This window comes from Accipiter gentilis, chromosome 25 (assembly GCF_929443795.1).
Source record: "Accipiter gentilis chromosome 25, bAccGen1.1, whole genome shotgun sequence".
NCBI lineage: Eukaryota > Metazoa > Chordata > Aves > Accipitriformes > Accipitridae > Astur > Astur gentilis.
The window spans coordinates 17,908,360-17,929,037 of NC_064904.1; the positions used below are offsets into that span (position 1 = coordinate 17,908,360).

The 20,678-nt window shown below is 45.9% G+C and overlaps 1 protein-coding gene across 3 annotated transcripts in view; it reads left to right on the top strand.

The window, feature by feature from the left end:
• Positions 1-20,678, top strand: part of ARMH4 (armadillo like helical domain containing 4) — a 66,219-nt gene that overhangs the window by 13,877 nt on the left and 31,664 nt on the right. For all 3 annotated transcript variants that reach the window (XM_049828682.1, XM_049828683.1, XM_049828684.1), the window contains exon 4: positions 6,201-6,452. In XM_049828682.1, coding sequence (XP_049684639.1) covers positions 6,201-6,452 — 252 coding nt within the window. The remainder of the gene's footprint in view (positions 1-6,200; positions 6,453-20,678) is intronic.

The following is a 20,678-nucleotide window of genomic DNA, read 5'->3' on the forward strand; positions in this document are numbered from 1 at the left end:
CAATATGAGGGTTTTACCCTGATGATTTGGCATAGCTTCTACGCCCACTGCTTGCTCGGGTATCGCGACCCATCACGGTACAGTACTCTGCCCAGAAAGCTGTCTGCACGTGAGGAGAGCCCATCTACGTTCCTACCAGCCATCTTCTCCCAAGCTGTCCCAAGAGATTGTTCTTGGCAGCATTTTGGAGACATCGGATGGTGACATTATTACTGGTCATGTGAAAGCAGCAGATTAGTAATAAAAGAGGGTTGTCCTAGGAAGGTCTTCCTGCCTTGACAGTCAGCTGTGATCATAAAAGCAATGCAGAAAATGAACCTCACGGGGAAAAAGCATTTGGCAGAGACTTCTTAATGCCTCTTCTTCCTGTTCTGGCACGAGAAGGTAGTCATAGACCGCCCCGTCCCTAATCCTGTCATTATTTACACTCCTCTGCTTCCCATACTGTATGTGCACATGGGTGACCGAGGACCAGTGCTGCCACGGGATGCAGGGTGGATGAGACACTTCGGTGTGCCCCTGCTGCACTGTTCCTTTGTGAGTGGCTCCAGTACACTCAGGACAAAAAGAATTTTTGAAAAGTAGAATTTTTCTCCGTGGTGTGTCCCCCTCAGTGTGTGTCATAGCACAGGCGGGGGTCATCATGCTCCATGGTGCTCTCCTTTCCTTCATGGGCATGTTATGCAGGTGGGTTCTAGATCTGCGCTCTCTGCAGCCGTCGCTCAGTGCTTCTACAGGAGAGGTCTTGGCATACTGCATCTCCCTGAAGTCATCCGAAGAGTGGCCTCACCACTGGAAACCAATTAGCGCTGGCTGCTGGTTAATCACAACTTACTTGGCACTCAGACCCTAGAGTGCTGGGTACCATATAAAATCAGAGCTTAGAAGATCATGAAATGTAACAGTGCTCTGCGTTACTGTCTAGACATCATTGTCCTTTGAGTTTGGTGTGAGGGAGGGTGGAAAGGGAAAGGACAGAGAAAATGAAAACTCCAGGTTTTGTCCTGCAACCTCCTTTTTAGTTTGGGTTTGGTTTTTTTTTTCCAATTTGTATTCAGTTTGTGACTGTGAGTGAATCTATCACCTTGCTGCTCTTGCTGCTCAGGGCACAGCAAGATGTTTCTCTTGTGAGCTAAACCTGACAAATGATGGTTTCTTGAATCTTCTGAGGAGTAAAAGCGTTTGCAAACATTAATGGAAAATAACTAAAGATAGAAACATCCTGCTTCAGTGAAGGTTTCTTCAACTGCAAACAGAGGCCCCGAACTAACTCCATTGCCTTGAGCAAGGTTATGACAACAGTGGCTTCAGCTCCAGCTTACGACATACCGTTATACCAAAACCCCTTTCTTCATTGCCGTCGCAGCCTGTTTGTAGCACGTTGCTGACGGCAGTGATTGCACCCATCTCATAGCAGCGTTGAGAGTAATTCAAATTTCCTCCTGCTCGGGAGGAGCGTGGCTTTCTGCAGCTGCGTGAAGCCCGACTAAAGTCATCTATGAGGAATGGGTTGTTGGTACTTTGAGTTGCCAGGAAGAAGAGCTGACCCTGTGGTCCTTTTTTCTGCAGCATGGGATGGTCCGGAGGGGCCAAGGTCCCTCTTTGCAGTTGATTTGCGAGGGCCCTGCTCCCATCGTGGGCTGAGGTTTTTACTTGCGGGATGACGGCTGTTGTCCGGCTGCTTCAGGAACCCAGGTTCCTGCTGGGTCAGGGAAATGCCTCAAGAAGGAGGTATGAGGTGGTCTCCTATTTCTCTGCTGAGCCATGAAAGTTATCATGGATATGTACAGTTTTGTAGTGAAAAACCTTTTTTTGAAGCAAGCATAGGGAGGTTTTGCCACCTTGAAATAGCAAATCCCATCCTGTGAATATCACCAGTGTTGCTAATGGATCACTACAGAGTCCCGTGATAAAGCCCAACCATTGCTGTTTCTGGTGACTACTAATAAAGCTGGGAACCCCCCAAAACTCTGCTAAAAATTTGTTATTTTGTCTTTGTTTTCTTGGTGCTCTCCTATAGCTCCTCCAAATCTGAAAATTTGAATGCCTGTTACAAGGTTGTCAAGTCCTTCAAAACTAAAATCTTTGACATGTGAACTGAGAATCTCATTTTCCTGGGGATTCCTGCTGCTCCGTCTTTCTTAGGTTGTACAGTAGTCACAGCAGGAAGGTGTTAATTTTCTTGGGTTTTTTTGCTTTCCTGTTTCAATGAAGGCAAAACAGAGCCTGCTTTACAGAATACAGTGCTTATTTAGTCTGTCCAAGGGTGGCAGATTTTGGATTTCTTCACTCTTGGCGATGAGACTTTAACTGCCCTAGACTACTGTTGCATTACCCTAACTGCAGTAGAAAATACAAACGTCTGCTTGGGCTATAAGTGTTTTTCAGTTCTGAAATCTCCTGGTGTTACTGGGAGAGAAGACAGGATACCATCCCCCCTTGACAGGTCCATGTGGCACATCACAAGCAAGAGCTAGGATTCGGTGCGTGCAAATAGAATAACAGGATCAGCTTATATGTAACATAAGAAGATCTATAGAGCAAGGAAGGCTCACAGCTGAAACTGCTATAGGTGCTGTGTACCTGTGCCTCAGCGAACAAGGGGCACTTTTGACCACTGTCAGGTGTTCAGAAGTGTTCCTAGATTCACGTCTGTGGCCAAGCAAAATTTATACTTGCATTTTTTTTTGTTTGCCTTGACCATAAGGCACTAGCATTTCTTCATATGTTTTTTCTCCTTTTTTGTCAGATGGACCTTAGCCAAAACTGAAGAGTATATACAGTTTGAGGGAGCTGGGGTTGTTTAGTCTGGAGAACAGGAGGCTGAGGGGGGAGACCTTATCGCTCTCTACAGCTACCTGAGAGGAGGCTGTAGCAAGGTGGGGGTCGGTCTCTTTTCCCAGGTAAAAAGTGATAGGATGAGAGGAAACAGCCTCAAGTTGCACCAGGGGAGGTTTAGATTGAATATTAGGCAAAATTTCTTTATTGAAAGGGTTATCAAGCGTTGGAACAGGCTGCCCAGGGAAGTGGTTGAGGCACCATCCCTGGAGGTATTTGAAAGATGTGTAGACCTGATGCTTAGGGACATGGTTTAGTGGTGGACTTGGCAGTGTGAGGTTTACCATTGGACTCGATGATCTTAAGGTTCTTTTCCAACCTAAATGATTCTACGATACACAAAATAGTTCACAATGGGCTGCAAATGCACATGAAAATCTGAATACCTTCTGAATCTGCTGGGTTTTGCACTTTCAGTCCTTGCTACTTTCAGTCTCTTCTGTTTCTTTTCTTTCAAGCTACTGCTGAAGCCTACAAAAGGCCAAAAAGTGCCAATTTAGGAGGGAAAATGTGATTTTTGTAAAAGGCTCTTATGTGAAGCACAAAACTCCAGCTTGAGGTTCAGCTGTGTGAACATTCCGATGTGCTCGCTTCCATTTTCCATCTTATGAGACTACCAAGCGTTATATGCAGCCTGCCCACAGCTGCTGGGCTCCTCTTGCACCTCTGCTTCTGAAATCTAACATTTGTGAAGTCTGTGATTTTTTTTTTTTTTTTAGAAGTGTAGCTTCCTCCTTGTGACCACCAAGTGGTGCTCTGCACTGCACCTTGCAGCAAGGCAAACTGTTGGCATTTTGGGATGGGGGCTTAAAAAGCTGTTTTCAGAAGTAGGAATGAGCTAGAGAGGAGGAGGAAAAAAGTTAAGAGCCTTTTCTTTCCCCCCTTGCAGCAGTTGTGCTACAAGGACTACATTATTCACAGCTTTATGCTGTGGCTGCATGATGATTGATGTACTTTGGTGATGATCGGATGTGATAAGTAGTCTCAGCACTTTCAATTTGGGTGTTCAGCTTGGCTGCCTGCTAGACCTCGGAGGTACAGAGATGGCTATCTGCTGCTTCAAACTAGATCCTGGCAGGTGTCTTTGATTTGGCTTGCTAAAATCACAAGAAGCTTCTAAAAACCTTGTCCTAAACTAGTTTTTCAGCCATAAAAATCGGATCCCTGTTTTCTCTTGGCTGCTTTTTCACCCAGTGCGTCTAGGGAAAACCTCTCTTCATGTTCCTCTTCTCTGGTGTGCTAGCTGTTTAGTGTCTTTGCTATTAAAGTTTGGAAATGTTTATGGCTGTGTTGCTCTCAGCAGAGGCAAAAGACCTACATTAACTTGTCTTTGCAGGTTTCCTGCAAGCACTCTCCAGGTGCCATTCTCAGGTTTCAGAAGCTGTGTATTTTGTATGAAAACATGCGGTTTGATAGAGAAAATTCTTACGTTGATTTGAAATGACGAGCCCATTATAAGACAGAAACTGCCTATAAAACATAATGGGAATTTAAGGAGCTAACTACATCCCTGTAAGCTCCATTAGATGCTCTGTGTGGTATAATTTTTGCAGGAGTGATCATTCCTTTCCAGGTACTGAAAGCCATGCTATAGCAGGATGATGCAGCTAAATTCAGACAGCAGCTCATTTGTATGAAATGCAGGGCTAGAATTGAAAGGTGGCAAGCAGGATTGTCTTGTCTGGTGAGCTGGAAAAAACATGCAGTGTTTTAAAGCAAATCCTTGAATTAGAAGGAAAGGAGATGCCATGTAACAGCACAGTGAATGCCATGTTTTTATAATGTGCACTGATTTCTCTAGGTATTCCAATCTGGAATAGAGGCCAAAGGAAGGAGGCCAGCTTCCCCAATTTAATTCAAGTTGGATAGCCACCAACTAAATAGCTTCCCCAAAGTTCCCCGGTTTGTTTCTCGAGTATTTTGTTGAACAGCTGTGCTGGAGTGCCATTGCATCCCACAGCAGAAAGAAGAGTGAAGCATCACCTGCTTTACTTACAGCAGGTATGATATGTGCAGGTGTCCTACCTCAGCTGCTCCATCTTATTGCAGTGCCTGTAACCTATATGAGGTACAACTCCAACAGAAATAAAGGGATATCTAGATAACAAGTGTTGATTTTGCTAGATCGTTAGTTTTAACATGGTCTTAGACCCGCAGCTAAACCAGCTGCTCAGATGCAGGGTGATGGGCTGTCCCAGTCCGAGTACCTCAGGAGGGAGTTTTTCTACAAGGCTGAGCAGAGCTTCATGTAAATTAGATAAAGTGCATAAATATTATGTTTTAGTTTCCAGCTTTGAAAAACTAACCATCATGTCATTATTCCAGATACTATCTTTTCGTGGTGGGTGGATCCATTAGTAGCTATTAAACAGCTCGGATACAAATTCTGGCTCAGGAATTCCTTGTGTCTTTGATAACTAAAAGCTGGGAAGAGAGACTGTGGGAAGACTGGCTCTGTGTGTGCCCTGCCCTAGTCTTTCTTCAGCATTTGCAGCTACTTGTGGTCAGAAATAGGATGTGGACAGAAAGGACCGTTGGTTTGATCCTGTACGGTCATTCTTGTGTTGCCATTTTAGATTGTAGCAATGACGTATGGCTTAAATATTTACCTCTCCGTGTGTAAACAGTACAGTCAACTTTGGAATAAGATGGGTATCTGCTGTAGCGGAGAATCTGCAAGGATTTCCTTGGTGTCACATTTATCTGCTCCTACGTGAAGTGTTCGTCTTTCCAGTACTTAGTTAAGTCTTCCTTGGTCATATCTTTGTCTGGTGTAAATCCATTGTGATGGGACTGCTGGTATAAACCTGCTGAAGATCGCTGCCATCACCGCTATTCTCCTGCACCCAAGAGCTGATCTGCCAGCACGCATCAAAGCGAGATGCTTTTTCTGGAGGGGGGACCATATCAGTCTAATTGGGCAGGAAGGCGGTGCTTGTCCTTTCCAGAGCTGTGAAAGGCTTAATAAAAGTTAAAAATAGAACCAACTTATTGCTGCCTCCAAGATTGGAAATCAGGGAAATAGTTCTCTCTTGAGCTGAAATTAGTTGAGCGGAGAGGACTGTAGTTATATATACTCAGGTATTTGTACACATATACATGCTTACTTGTATTCCGCTATTAGGAAGCAAAATAACAGTATTTCCCATTAATGCATTTGGCAGTCTAAGACAACATCTCATTGTTACTTGGCAACTTCCAAATTAACCCCTTTGGGAGTCTTTCCTGTTAGAAAACAGGTACGAGGTCTGCCTTTGGAGAAGTGGTATCAGTTGGCTGTCTTGGTGCTCACTTATAGACATGTATGAACCTTCTGTTTTGTGGGATCTTTCCTAATGTTGCTTTTGTGTCTCCCTGGCCAGAGGGTGAGGAAGAGGAAGAGGATGAAGAGGAGGAGGAAGAAGAGGAGGAGGAAGAGGAAGATGAGGAGGACAAAGACATAGACTTGATGGATGAAAGCATGGAGGGTGACACAGAGCTGCCAGGTTTCACACTTCCAGGCGAGACCTCCCAGGAGCCCATAGCTGGCCTGGAAAACCCGGTGGCCCAGCTGGCTGGAGTGTCCTACCAGGTTCCTGACACCATCGAGTGGGAGCAGCAGAACCAGGGTCTGGGTAAGAGAAAAAGCCCCTTCTTCCTTTAGCCTTACAGAGGACATGTCTTCTGCTCTTCACTTTGCGTGGGACCATCCCTCATGCTGGGAAGTCTCAGGGGTTGGCTCTCAAGCTAATCACAGAGCAGGTTCATTTCTGAGGAAACCCCATCCACCAGTGACAACTGGTTGAACTGGGGTGGGTCTCAGGCAGCGTGACCTGAGTTTTCATTTTGGGGAGAGCTGCTCTGAATACTCCAGACCTGCTCCTTCATTCCCAGAGTTTAGTGTTGTCTTGCTCCAAGGGTGGACAAATAAACAACTTCTCAGGTGAGATTCCCGGGGAAATTTCAGCAGCTTTTTTCAAAGTGCCACTTTTCTGGCAGTTTTAAGGGGTGTATGTTCCAGGTATGGGACCCTATGCTGGCAGTGTTAAGCAAGACAAACCTGCAAAGCCTCTGTAAAGCTTTATGCAGTTTATTCCCACTGTACATATAGGCCCTGTGTTTAATGACTGGACTAATTTATTCCACCTACAAATATCTTATCAGTGTCTGTATGTGTGATGTCCACCTGATGCAAGTCAAAGCTGGTGTGGGTCAAGGTAGAGTTTGGAAGGGAACTTGGCCAGCTTGGCTAAGGGCACTGGGATCATTTCCCAGCACACTCAATTTCCAAGCCAAGCCCCATCAAAAGCAGTGGGAACCTTTCAGGTGAATTGGTGGGAGCTGAACCACATCTATACAGAAGGTCTCTGTGTGTGACTATTAGAGAACTAGCTGTTTTGAGAAGCTTATCAAATAAAGAAACCCCAAAACTCTTTTATATATTGTGTTATAAGAACTATCACTTCCCCATGATGTTTAATTCTGATTCAACCTGGCGGTTCTCCCCTGTAGTGCTGTTTCTAGCCTGCTTTAGCGTTGTTAGCTTCCTTTGAATTGAATCAAAGAGCATCTTTCAAGAACTCCGTGGGAGCGTTGCTCTTTGAGGGCAAATTGAGTTTGCATCGGGTCTGATACCTCCCTGTCCCACTAACTCTTGCTTGAAAAACATAGTACTGGATGGTTGCCATGTCAGATCTGTTTCACGTGTCCTGTTATCCCATCAGGCTGGATAGGAGCTGTGTGAGGGGAATAATTCTAAGTCTTTAAGGCTTTCTGGGTTGGCATTGGCAAGCTGGATTAAAGAGGTACGCGACAGTGCTCAGAGGAAAAGTGTGTAAGAAACATAAGGTTATGATGGGAGTCGCATCAGCAGCTTTGTGTTCTTACCTTACTCCATTCCTTGGTGCAGGATCTTTGTGGTGTCTTGAGAGAAAGCGAGAGAGGAGCAGTGTATTTGCTGCACTCAGGGGCTTGCTGAGCTCTGTATGACTGCTAGCAATAGTGAGAAGGTAGCATTAAGCTGTTAACCATCTAAAGCTACTTGTCTGCTTCAGGATTGTAAGTACGAGGATGGATGGCTTGGCAGAGCTTTGCTGTATCAGTCAATACTGGCTAAGGATGCCAGTGCTTTGTAGTGTGTTCAAGAGCGGCAGCGTTTTGCAAGCTCCGAGGTGTGTCCCCACACACCAAGATGGCACTGATATCTCCTCAAGGATCTTGGTAGATTTAACCATCCCAGCTAGGGTGGCTGATGCCACGTCATTTGGGTTGTGTCCCCGGAGGGCTCTGACGGGAGTCCTGTTCCCAGAACAGGGTGCTGAAGGTGCTGTTGTATATGACGTAGTCTCTTGGCATGAACTTTGGGGCTATGGAGGAGACTGTTCTGCAAAAGTCATCAGGCACAGCTCTGTTCATAGCTGATGCTGGTCTGAACTGGAGTCATGGCTGCATTTCCAGCCCTGCCACCTTCAATGCTGGAGGAAGAAGCTCAGGGTAGGAGATGCCTATTGGTAAATGAGGCAGGTGAGAAAGCAGTGACCAGAGGCTGAAGCTGTCCCTGGTGTGCAGTAAACCTCTCTGGCTGGAAAGGCTTAATAATCCTGCACAAAAAATAAGCAGGCCTTGGCTATGAAACAATATGTAGCTTTAACATTCCTTGTGTAATTGGACCTCTCATGAGGGGTTCTTCCTCTAGCACAGAGCCATGCTGGAGGATGCACTTTGCAGTATCTCTTCCAGAGATCTGCTTCTGAACATATGGTTCTGTTTCAGTTTCTGATGCTTAATAATGCATCACCCTGCAGCCTTCATCCTCCACCACCTTCTCTCTTTCTTAGAGCCTGGAAAGATCATCTTTCCAAAAATTTCAGACATGGAATAAATGGGCTGTGTGGCAAAAAGCAGGATTTTTCTCCCTAACTTATGTTTTATTGACCCTCATGCAAATTGGAGGAGCCCTCTGTGAAGTCTATCAAATTGGGTCAGCTGCAGAGTGCCAAGTCCTGGCACCTGAAGGACTGGACGGACATGAATTTCTGCATTCTCTGCAAGTGCCTGGCTGGGTTATGTGTCACCAGACCCAAATGGTTTGGATTGCCTTTTATTTTTAAGCTGTTGCAGTCTGTGCAAGCAGCTGTGAGGGAGAGGATGAGGCTGTGGCTGAGCTGAGTTCATCTTTAGGAGTTCGATGGGACTTCAGCAAGAAAAGAGGGGACACGGTGGGATCAATTCCTCTGCTTATGACTCACCCCTTTCATTCCACCAGGTAAACCCTTATGTAAAGAGCCATTTATTCTTTTTCTGTCTAGACATCCTTAATGGCTCTTTGATGTTGTCTCCTTCCCCATCTACGATGTGCTGATGCCCACAGTGCTTCTAAGAGGAAGGGAAATTATTTATGTTTCAGAGGCATAAAGAAAACCAAGGACATGCATGAGCTCACACTGAAAATCTGAGGCCAAGCAGGGAGCCAGGTGTTCGAAGCGTTCATTTGCTGGGTGTGGATGGGCAACGGGAGATGCTGTCGCATCTCCGTGGTGGTGCTGGGGTCCTTTTCCCTAGGATGCTGCTGCAATATTGTAGCCCTTCCCCTCTGCCCAGTTGGTGGCAGGTGGGACTTTCTGCTCCGGTTCCCCAGCCCTGGGTATGTGGGCACACGCTGGGCTACCGCTGTGTCCATACCTGCGTTCATACCTGGTCCTGGTTACGTATTTCTTTATGGGGTGTATTAGGGAGAACAGGAAGGGTGGAATAAGTGTAGAGCTTGTGTCAGGAGGCAGTGGATTGTTAAGAACAGAAGAAATCCCCCAAATCTGGCAGGAGGCCAGAAGAGCTGCCCACTTTGTTCTGCTGGAGCGCTTGGAGAAACCACGCTCACCGTGAAGGGCTTGTAAAGCTTTAGATCTGCTGGACGCGTGCATGGACTCTCTCTCTTTGAAACCCTTTTTTCTCCAAGTGCTTTTCTTCTAAAGCTACCTCTTTCAGATCCATTTCCTTAAAGTGCTTTTCTTCTAAAACTAAAGTTAACTTGACTTTAAGATGGCTTCGTAACCGCTGGATGTCCCCACATGCAGGCCCTGGAGGAGGGACCTGCAGTTCTGAATGCAGCGCCGTGCTCACGCCTGCCTCAGCCCACAGCGCGCGCCTTTGCGCGTTCCCTTCCTTCACCAAATGGCGCTGAGGTGTGAAGAATTTCCCATCTTGTGCGAGTGAAATATGGTGTAGAAGGAGACGTTGTTCTGCTTGACCTGGGATATGGCATAGGAAAGGAAGACCCGGAGAAAGATAACGGTAGCCAACAGAGTACAAGATGAGGGTACACCATCTAAGCACCAAACTTTTACAGTTGGCATTTTCCATTTTTAAAATACTTTGCACATACGTCCTTCTCCTGGGGATGCATCTGTCCTCTGGCTTTCAGAATTTTGACATTTAATGCTAAAATCTGTAGTACAGAAGAGCCCAGAAGTATTAGAGTAGCTATTCTCAGGTCAGTTATTACCGAGTTTGCTCAGTCTCATGGCTGACACACGGCAAATCCCTAGAGGGCAAGTAACTTGATCCACAAACAGCTTGGCAGAGCAAGAGACAGTTTGGATTTTTGTAGTGGTCAATGAGAAAGTGCTGGAGAAACAGAATCATTAAAAATGTCAATTCTGGGAAGTCAGATGGTCCTACATTAAGTCCAGCTGAGCAAAGGCAATTTATAAGCGCCAGTAATGAGGCTGTCAGTTTTACAGTCCATCAGCTGACTCTCTAACCAGCAATATTTAGACAAAAAAGTAAAGCAGAAGATGATGTCATCTGTGCCTTTATGAAGTAGAATTTGATCCTCCAAAAGTTGTTCCGGTGGTCTGCAGCTCTGGAGAAGGAACGTCTGAATATAAAGGGTCTCTTTTGGTGCCCTGTCCAAATACTTTGTCTCCAGAGGTTGCCAGGGGAGGACATGGCAGTACTTTGGGACTTCTCTGCAGTATGTGTGAGATGACTTTGACCTTTCTCTACTTGTTTCTTGATTTGTGTGTAGGTGGTGTGTGGTAGGCGAACACTAACTGGTTGGAGAGCATCAGAGGGGCAGGGAGCTTGGGCTTTCTGGGAATGAATAAAAATACATAATTTTTCCCTTCCACCTCTTTTGTGTTTATGCAGTACAAGGAGAGCTGCAGTTGGTTTAGGTGGGTTCAAACCTAGTGAACAGTTTCTGGGTCCTTTAGCTATTCCTCGTGAATGTTAAGTAGATGGTCTTTGTTGTACACCTCCATGGAGATCAAGGCCCTCTAGTTCTCTGTTGGTGGTGTCTACTGTGACTGTGCTCTTCTCTCACTTCTTGAGAGTATGTATTCTCCCAGGGTCTCTGAGAATCCTTATTTTACAAACCATGAGCCAAGACATAACAACTTAGGTTGAACTGGTATGGGAACATTGTGGTAGAGCACGAAAATGTCCCCAGCCTCCCAAGCTATTTGTTAATGGCATAGTACTTGCCTATCATTCATGTCCCAAGATGAAGAACTCCTGCTATCCATCGTAAGGTAGCAGCAGGAGGTCTAGGGCATTTACTAAGCCTTTATTTTTGCTGCTTTGGAGCATGCAGTAGTTTGCTTTGTGCATTCAAAATGTATGGAGTTGTTTGGAGTGACCATGACATTTTCATCTTGAGGCATAAAAGATTATGATGTTCTGAATATATGGCTCAAGTTGTCTAAGCAGAGGTTGTTATGGTGGGCTTTGTTTCTTTAAGATGTTGACTGACACCACCAGTTGCTTATCTGAGGCCACCACTAATATGAGAAAACAGCAGTAAACAGAGGAGAGACTGATTTGAACCATAAACCTTAACAGAGGGAACTCCATTGTTATGCTCAAAATCTTGTTTTATGGGCAAAGAGGAGACACACCTCATATATTTATAAAACCAAGAATTTATTGCTAATATAATTGAAATCTTAAGAGTCTAATCATTATTAGTCCAGATCTAATTATTAAAAGAAAAGAAATAATAATGCAGTTAGGATTGTTACACACACACACTTCTTAGTTTCTGTGCTTTATCCTGGTGTTACGCTTGTCCTTCCCAATTCTTCTGTGGGTCCTGAGGTTGGTGGTTTCATTCAGGGGTTTGTGGTGAGTTCATTAAGGGTGGGTTATCAACCTCTGGAGTTCTTTGCCAGGAGGAATAGGATGTTCATGTTGATGGTTTCTTCCTTCTCACTTTAGGGTCCACTTGAAGTAATTTTTGTATGTTTGCTAGCAAGCTTTTGCACCTTGCTCGCTCTTTCTTGATCTGCAGTTCCATATTACATCTGAATTTACTATACATGGTGGCTTTTATGTATGTTAGATACTATTTTTTGTTCTCTTGTTTACCCTAAACCCATTTTGTTCAGGTCTACATTTCTTTAACTGACCATTGGTGTGTTGTTTATATCCACCTGTTTATGGCAACGGTAATACCGTATTACAGGGCTACGTGATTATGCTGTAGCTTATAAGAAGTGACCCGAGTTGCCTGGTACCACAGCATAGTTATTGTACACAGTGGAGTTTGGACCATTCCTGTAGATGGGAATTAAAGATAAAAAGAAATAAAATGGCAGTATAGAAAGAAGTTATGAAGTGTGACAATGTAATTCTCGACATGTAGTTTCTAAGATATATACCATGTCTGTTTCATGTATTTTTGTGTGTAGGATCTTAGTTCTTACAGTAATGGAAGGTCATATAACTCTCTCACTTAGGTAATGACAAGGGACTTACTTAATAAACACGCTTTTGGAATGTGATTTTTTTTAATGGATATAAAATATTTGCAGCTCTGAGTAATTATAAAGAAAATGGCTCTAGATGTATTGCAGCTCTGTGGTTGCAAATTATACTACATAAACCGTACAATGGATGCCACTGGTTAATGATGGTAAGGCAGAGTAGCAGAGTGGTAGAAGATGATGAATATTTGAAATGTCATTTTTACAGGAAGATAGGATTAATGCTTTTATGGGCAAAAATAACCAGCATTAGGAAGGCAGAAGCTGAGACTCAGAAGTTAGTAGTATGTTCTTTAATTGCTGCCCAGAATGGGTCTATTTTAAGTACTCTTACAGCTCCTGTTATTGGAACATCAGAGTGCCTTTTAATCTTTAATGTATTTATCTTCTTAATTACCCTGGAAAGGGTATCCATGTTTTACAGGTGGTAAGCAAAAACACAGAGAGGCCAAGTGACCCCACTGGTTTCATGAGGGAGCCTTTAGCAGAGTAGGGATTTGAAGGAGGGGAATTAACTTAGTGCTTGGGCATGGGCTTGGGCATTTCCTTTCTCTTCCTGGAGGAAGGATGCGCGCACCTGCGTTTCTCCCTGGAAAAGGTGCAAAGGATGACACAAAAAGTCACCATCCCAATAGAAGGGACTGAGTTCATAGAAATCCCAGGTGAGAGAGACTGACAGGAGCCGGCATCAGGAGTGGAGCCCGCAAATTTTTCTTCCCGATGTGTTCAAAGTGCAGCTGCCTGCAGCAATCCTGCCCTCTGTAGCTTTGCCCTGTACGTGTTTATGGGAGTTTTGTCGCACAAAGTGTTGGCCACGCGAGGTCTGTGTTCCAGATGGCTGCAGACTGAAATGAGCAGTCTCAGAAATATAGATGATTATTTTTCCTGTCTTTCTGGGTGCTCCAAATAATTTATACAGTTCCATATGTTCCTTGCTAGCTCCCCTTCCCTCTCCCAAGCAGTAATAAAGCTCCCATCATCAATCTGTGCCTAAATCAAGTTTCTGTTCCTCGTGAGAGATGTGCACTCTGTTTGGAATGACTTCTTTTTTAACTGTTGTAAGAGATTGTTCACGGTTGTGTCTTAATCCTGGAGCAGACTCATATTTAATCAGGTTTGCCTTGTCAAAGGAAATTTTGCATCCACATACCTGTAAACAATAATGATCCTCTCTGCCGGCTCGGTGTTGCATACGCTATTGTAACAACAGAGCAGCTCCCAGGAGGGAACAATTTATATCGGAGATGGCTTTTTCTTTTCGTCAAATTTTACCCTGAGGCATTTTGGGGACTGTGCCTCTTTCCCCTCTTCAATATTGCTTCTTTATTCGACCTGACTTGCTCCCAGTTCTGCTCTGAAGCCAGCTGAGATAAGGAGCTTTGCAGACCAGTCCTGCACACACTCTGCAGCGTGGTGCTCCGTGGCGCGGTGAGAAGCAGCTCTATGCCTCATGCTGGTACCTTGGACCTTCCAGGAGATGCAAAACTTGGACAAGTCTGAGCCCTGTGGTCCTGACCTACCACCCTGCTTTGCTTTCCCTTTTTCCATCCAGCACAAGACTGCTGTGTCCTCGTGAACAAGATCCGTGCGTTTTAAATGGGAGAAGCTGACAGCGTGTCTATTCTACTGGGAACCGGGATGAGGAATTTCCAGCCACGGAGCTTGAACCACTAATGGGTTGGAGCCATGTCCTTCCTCTTGGAAGCACCTCAACTCCTGTCCTCAAAGCAGAAATCAAGATGAAGAGAAGGGAATAGAGATGAGTAAAACAGAAGATCAGAGGGTGTTTTGGTGATTCCCAGCTCTGAAAGCAAGCAGCTATCAGAAACAGGTGAAATAAAGCTGTTGCTCGTGATAAAAAAAATGTGTGTGCTTGCAATTTGTCATAAGGAAGGGGAAGACAGCAGGGGCCTTTCTACATGGAAACCTCCAGCACGAAACTTGGGCTGGTACTTTAGCCTGACAGTTTTGGTGGAGTATATCGAGAAACAGCAGCAGCACTATAACATCCTCAGATACATTACTTTGAAGTAGCAGCCCTTCCACAAGGTTTATGCATGTAGTTAAACCTGTGTCAGAGGAAGACTGGCTAAGCCCATTTGTTACCAGCCCTTAAGTGCTACCTCCGGGAGCTGGTGGTGGATTTAGAGTCGTTTGCTTGGGTTTGGCTCTGCCTTCCCTCTCCCTGCCCACAAAGAAGATGGGATCCCATCAGACAAGGTGTTGAACTGGAGTTACTGGCTGTTGCTGGGGGGAATGAAGAGTTCCTGTCCATCCACAGCATTTCTGCCTCTTTTTCTTCAGTTTGGAATGAGGTGGTATAAGCCATGGAGAAATTGTCTGCTGGTTCGTGGGAGGAGAGAGGGGACGTTGGTCACCATGGCTGACATGGTCAGTATGAGAACTCCTAGCTGAGGTCTGGCTGACCAGGGGACATTTCTAATGGATGGTGGGAGGCATGGATGAATCCAAGCCTGAGGGCTGCTGTCACTCTTGCATGCCCTAGCCCTTGCTACCCTGCCGTGCAAAAATCTCCTGCAATACCCGCAAGGAGGGAGTGATGGCTTCTGTGGTGGAAATGGCTGTCTCCCCAGCTTGGGGCAGGGGAGCCTTGGCTGAAGTTTGTGTGTGGAATGTGTTAGGGAAACTTTGCTGAAGGGAACAGAAGTCTGGGCCACTAGTTGCCTACAATTTGCCTGGCAGACCATAGATGAGCCGAGAAATCCTTCTCGGCTTGCTGGGGAGCCTGGAAAGGCAGCCTGCAGCAGCACCAAGCTCCTGGGCTTTCCCAACACAGGACAACTTCTTCAGACAGACTTTCTGCCTGCACCTCCAGTTACTCTTGTTGGTCCAAGAAAGCAAAGTTGGAAAACTCAAGCACATGGCGGAGCATTTTTGACCTTCTCCAGCTGTCTGGCTCTATCCATCCGTTTCCAACAGCCTTCAGAGTTAGGACGTGTCTACCTTGGAGCACGGCTTGGCATTTGCTGCTCCAAATAATTTATCTTGGTTTTTCGCCTGGATTAAAGGATAGGGTCCATTAGCCTGTGCAGAGCTCCGTGCTGCAAAGGCTGGACTGCATCTGCCAACTAAGCACCATCTGGGTTTCTGCACACCGTGGTGAAGCAGGCGTCCTTCTAGACTGTCAGCTGCCTTGGCACTGTCTGTCTGTCCCCTTGTTTGTCAGCCCTACTGTAATATAAATCATAGTGTCTTCACTGCCTTTTTAATCTGCAGTAATACTTTTTTTTCCTCATGTCTGCAGTTTCGGTGTATGTGCATATCGCATCTCAGTGTGCGTTTCCTCTTCTATCCTTCAGTTTATAATGTGTCAGAAAACTTGGCTCTATTTAGACAGAGGAGATGGTTTTCAGCCCTCTCTCCCTTTGGATTTTCATAATCACTTAGCTTGATTTAAGAACACAGGCAGGGCAGTAGCTTTCCCTGGGTGAGAGTTATTAATTTTTCCTTTATGTGCTAGTCTGGGTGGCTCTTTTCCTTGTAAAAAGAGATTCGTTCTTATGTTGGAGAAATCACATTTATTTTCTAATAGTGATCTATACTGCGATGCAGAAGATCTGTCTGTTTTCATGACATTTCAGCCCTCCAGAAAAAAAAAAAAAATAGAGAGAGGGAATGTGAAGGTTCATTGGCCTTCAATTACCTCTGTCCTTCTGGGGATTTGCATGAAAGGCTGACATTTTGGGTTAAAATGTTGGCACCATTGCAGAGCCAGTAAGAGAAAAATAGAGGAAGAGAGCTCATTGTGATAAGTAGCAGGGAGAGAGAGGGTAATTTATTGAGAAGATAGTTTTAAAATGTTCCTTTCTAATGAGAATGTAGATACGCTTTCTCTCTGCTTGGGCAGTGCAAACCACAAATGAGTGATGCTAAACCTATCTCCCTTCTGGTGTTTGCTCAAATTAAGACCCCTTGAGGATCAAAGGAGATCCAAGTTCCTTCTTGGAAGGATGCTCTCTGCATATGTACAAGTTCTGCTCTGCCTGGGAGTGAGTTAGGAACATATATTGGAAATAAGTAAATTGCTGAGATTTTGACTGACAATAAAATAATTACCTCAAACCTTCAGCAATTGTTTTGCAAAAATGGTGGGTATCAGCATTAATCACAGAGAGGGCTCAATACGGTGAGAATTACTGGAGGCTTTTACTTTCTTTTTTTTTTTTGCCTTGTTTTTGAATAACTCTAATCACAGCGTCATCCAAGCCTGGGATGTAATAATGGGCTTCAGCAAGGCTGTTCCCTGATAGCCTATCATTTATTTTAATATACCAGCAATGCCATCTGTGCTTGAGGCTTTATTAATGTGAAGCAAGGCCAAGAGTTTCTCTGGTTTTATTCCTTTTCTAGATTGCTTTCCCCACAGCCCCCCTGTTCCCCTCTGACCGCTCAGGCTGGCTTTCTCCCTCAGGTATTTGCACAGTCTGGTTTTTCAGGAGTGGATGCTCAGCCTTCTGCTTGTTTTTTAGCAAGGGGCTCGATGCAATCGCTGGGGCTGAGCTCTGCCCTCCTGGCCACCCGTTCTGCAGCCACAATGCGTGTCCCTGGGGGACCCCCCGTTTTGTTTAGCAGTGTCACGTACTGCGCTCCTGTTGCTATCCCCGTAAGTGGGACATGCTGTTGCGTCCATCGTACCAGCTTGTGGATGCCCGTGCTGAGGGGATCTGGATGCTGCTCCGAGGTCCCCGTCAGAAACCCAGCCCCGACACGCGTGGCATCGTGATGGTCCTTCTGCGCTTTTGCTGCAAGTGCAAGTTGAGCTGGGATTTCTCTCTGCAAGCTTGAGGACGGGTCTGACGCCAGTGGAGGATTTCAAAGGCCCCTCGATGGCTTCCCCGTACCACCCCGTTGACCTGGCATGGGACTGCCCCACCTTGAGTTGCCCTGACTTTGTTCCCTTTTGTGCTGGTTTTGGCTGGGATAGAGTTAATTTTCTTCAAAGTAGCTAGTATGAGGCTATGGTTTGGATTTGTGCTGGAAACAGTCTTGATAATACAGGGATGTTTTTGTTACTGCTGAGCAGTGCTTACACAGAGCCAAGGCCTTTCTGCTTCTCACCCCACCCCACCAGCGAGGAGGCTGGGGGGGCACAAGAATTTGGGAGGGGACACAGCCGGGACAGCTGACCCCGACTGATCCAAGGGATATTCCAGACCATACGACGTCATGATCAGTATATAGAGCTGGGGGAAGAAGAAGGAAGCGTGGGGACATTGGGAGTGATGGCATTTGTCTTCCCAAGTCACCGTTACATGTGATGGAACTTTCCTGGAGATGGCTGAAGACCTGCCTGCCTATGGGAAGTGGGGAATGAATTCCTTGGTTTGCTTTGCTTGTGTGTGCAGCTTTATCTCAGCCCATGAGTTTTCGCACTTTTACCTTTCTCTCCCCCATCCCACCAGGGGGAAAGTGAGTGAGCGGCTGTGTGGGGCTTAGTTGCCAGCTGGGGTTAAACCATGACGCCTTTCAACACAGCCGTCCCAAAACCCAGTGCTTTGGTTTAGGACCGAGGAGAGGTCTCAGCGTCTGCCCTTCCAGTCAAGAAAGAAGCTATTTCTTCCTGTGAGTAAGGGGGGTTGCTTTGCCCTGCTCAGTTCTGGCTTTTCTTGCAACTGTCCATAAGCAAGTTCTGGAAAATGATAAGGTAGGATGCCGTATAAATATCCTGTCAGGAGAATATTTTCCTCTTGGGTTTTGTTGTTTTCTGTATCTGTAAGCACTGGTTAAATACAGCCTCTTTCTATTTTTTGATTGTAGAGAGTGTTGGGTAGAGGGTCGAGTATAGTATTAGACCAAATTAATAGCCTCAATGAAGCAATGCTTTCTGGTTATATGTGCTCTCCCGTAGCCAGAACATGTTCCTGTGAGAGCTGTTTATGAAGGCTAGATTTTATTAAGTACAAATAACATGCTGTTGACTTAGAGGATGTTTTGGGGTTTAGCGGGCAAGGATATAGTCCTCCAATAGACATCTACTGCCTGTAAGAGTGCAGCTGTGTAATATCTGGGCTGGAGGTGGGTTTCTTTGCCAGACAAAATGCAGCTGCCTACTCCTGTACCCTTTGCTGTCTTTATTGTAGCCAGCAAATGAGTTCACGATTGCAGCCTTCCTGGGAGACTCGTGCGGTCTTGTGCCACAGGCTTATGTCAAGTTACAGAGCATCAGCCGAAGCACGGTAGCTGCTTGTGTATGTGGGCTTAGTCTGCAGTGACCTCAAGGTGATGTGCCATCGCCTGGCCACAGCGAGACGAGCTGAGCTAGGTCAGAGCACCTTACGTTTCCCATCGGTTGGGAACGTGCCTGTGGCTGGTCTGTGTGGCTCAGGTATTTTGTGATGACTCCTTAAGTCACAATTTTGCAGTGTCTCCATGGTGAGTCAACTCTGTTCAGCCACACGTTGCATGCTCCAATACAATCGCAGGCATGGAGCAGGAGAAGCAGAGAGTTAATTTAACTTCTTCTAGACAGAGGCAAGCCAGGAACATTTTTTGCTAAGGTGCGTATCTTAATGGAGCAGATGAAGTCAGAAGCCCAGCTAGCAAAACTGAGCATCGTTCTGGTGACTGCTCTGGTGGAGGCCCTGGTCCCACAGCCTTGGAGCTTCTATGAGGTCTGTGAAGACCCTTCTCTGGGACCGTGTCCCATTTTACTTCATGCTTAGCAGGGCTGCATCACTGGCCTCTCGTGTTTGACTTCAGATTTTGTATCCTGACAAGCTCAGAGCAGAAGCCACAGTGGTTAAGTTTGGCCCAGGTTTAATGCCTCAAACCATGCTAGATCACCTCTGCCCAAGAGGAGGTACTGGCGGGGCTGCAAGCGGGCTCTGACAGCACCAAACACGCAGAAATGCCTTCAGGGGCAGCATGGGGCTTGGGATGCAGCTGCATGGCTCCTTCCCAGGGCACTGCAGGGGATCCTGTCCCCAGGGATGTCTGCCGGAGCCGTCACTGCAGCCGGTGGGATCTCCTGGGACAGTGCATAAACACGGACCAGCACAAGCGCTGCGACACCATCCCTGCAAACCAGAGCTGGCATCCCCGAATCAGTCATCTGCTGTCGGGAAAGTGCGCTTCGACGGTACTAATTGTCAGCAGCAATGATTAGTTATTAAGGTTTGATTAGTGACTACTGTGTGGGCTCTGAAGATGAATATGAGGGTTTAAAAAACACTGGGACTCTTAATTCGTAATATACTCTGAATCTGCTTCAAGTTCCTGCCAACAGTGACACTAGATCTATTACACAGCATGTGTGGGCAGGAGAATCGCCTTGTCCTCATCTCCCTGGGATGAGCCAGGAGAGGTCTGCGGCTACCTGGTGTGATCCTGAGGGTGCTGGAGTCCCTCCTCATGGCCCGCCAGCTTGGTTGCTTCCCTCCTCTGGTCTGCATGCCTTAAAACCAGACTTCGCTAACAGGTTTCCCACGTGATGAGTACTGGACCCATCCTACCCTGTCCCAGGCCCTGGGCAGTGATCCAGAGGCACTGTCACTCTAAGCTTGGGATGGGTGCGTGTTAATGCTCAGAGTAAATATCCCTGCTGAGTCATGGAAGAAAATAGGACTTATTTATGCCTGAGTGAGTAGGAAAGTGCAGATAATGTTTCTGAAAGAGATCCTGGAGAAAATCCTAGGGACAGTCAAGTTCCAGGGGGAAATTTAGGCTGAGAGTTATTTTTATTGTCGGTCCTATCACCACAAGAGAGCGAGTTTGGATGGTGAACTTGGGATTCTTGGCGAAAAGTAGAAATTAAAGCAAATCCTCTGCTCCAAATCCTTATGAGAGGAAGGGGAGGATGATACAGTAGGAACACTGGCCTGGTGGGATGCAGGGGAACAAAGTTGCAGAGAGAAAAATAACAACCATCATTTTGACCCTAAGTACTCAGTGCCATTCTGCTCCTCTGCCCATCTGGAAAAGGATACAGGAGAGCTGGAAAAAGGTATGTGGAAGAAGAAGGATAACCAAAGAATAACCAAAAGGACAAAATAACAAGAATAACCAGAGGATAAATGTGATTCTATGCAAAGAATGACTATACAGACCTTGACCGAGGCTGGTAAAATCACAAGGGTG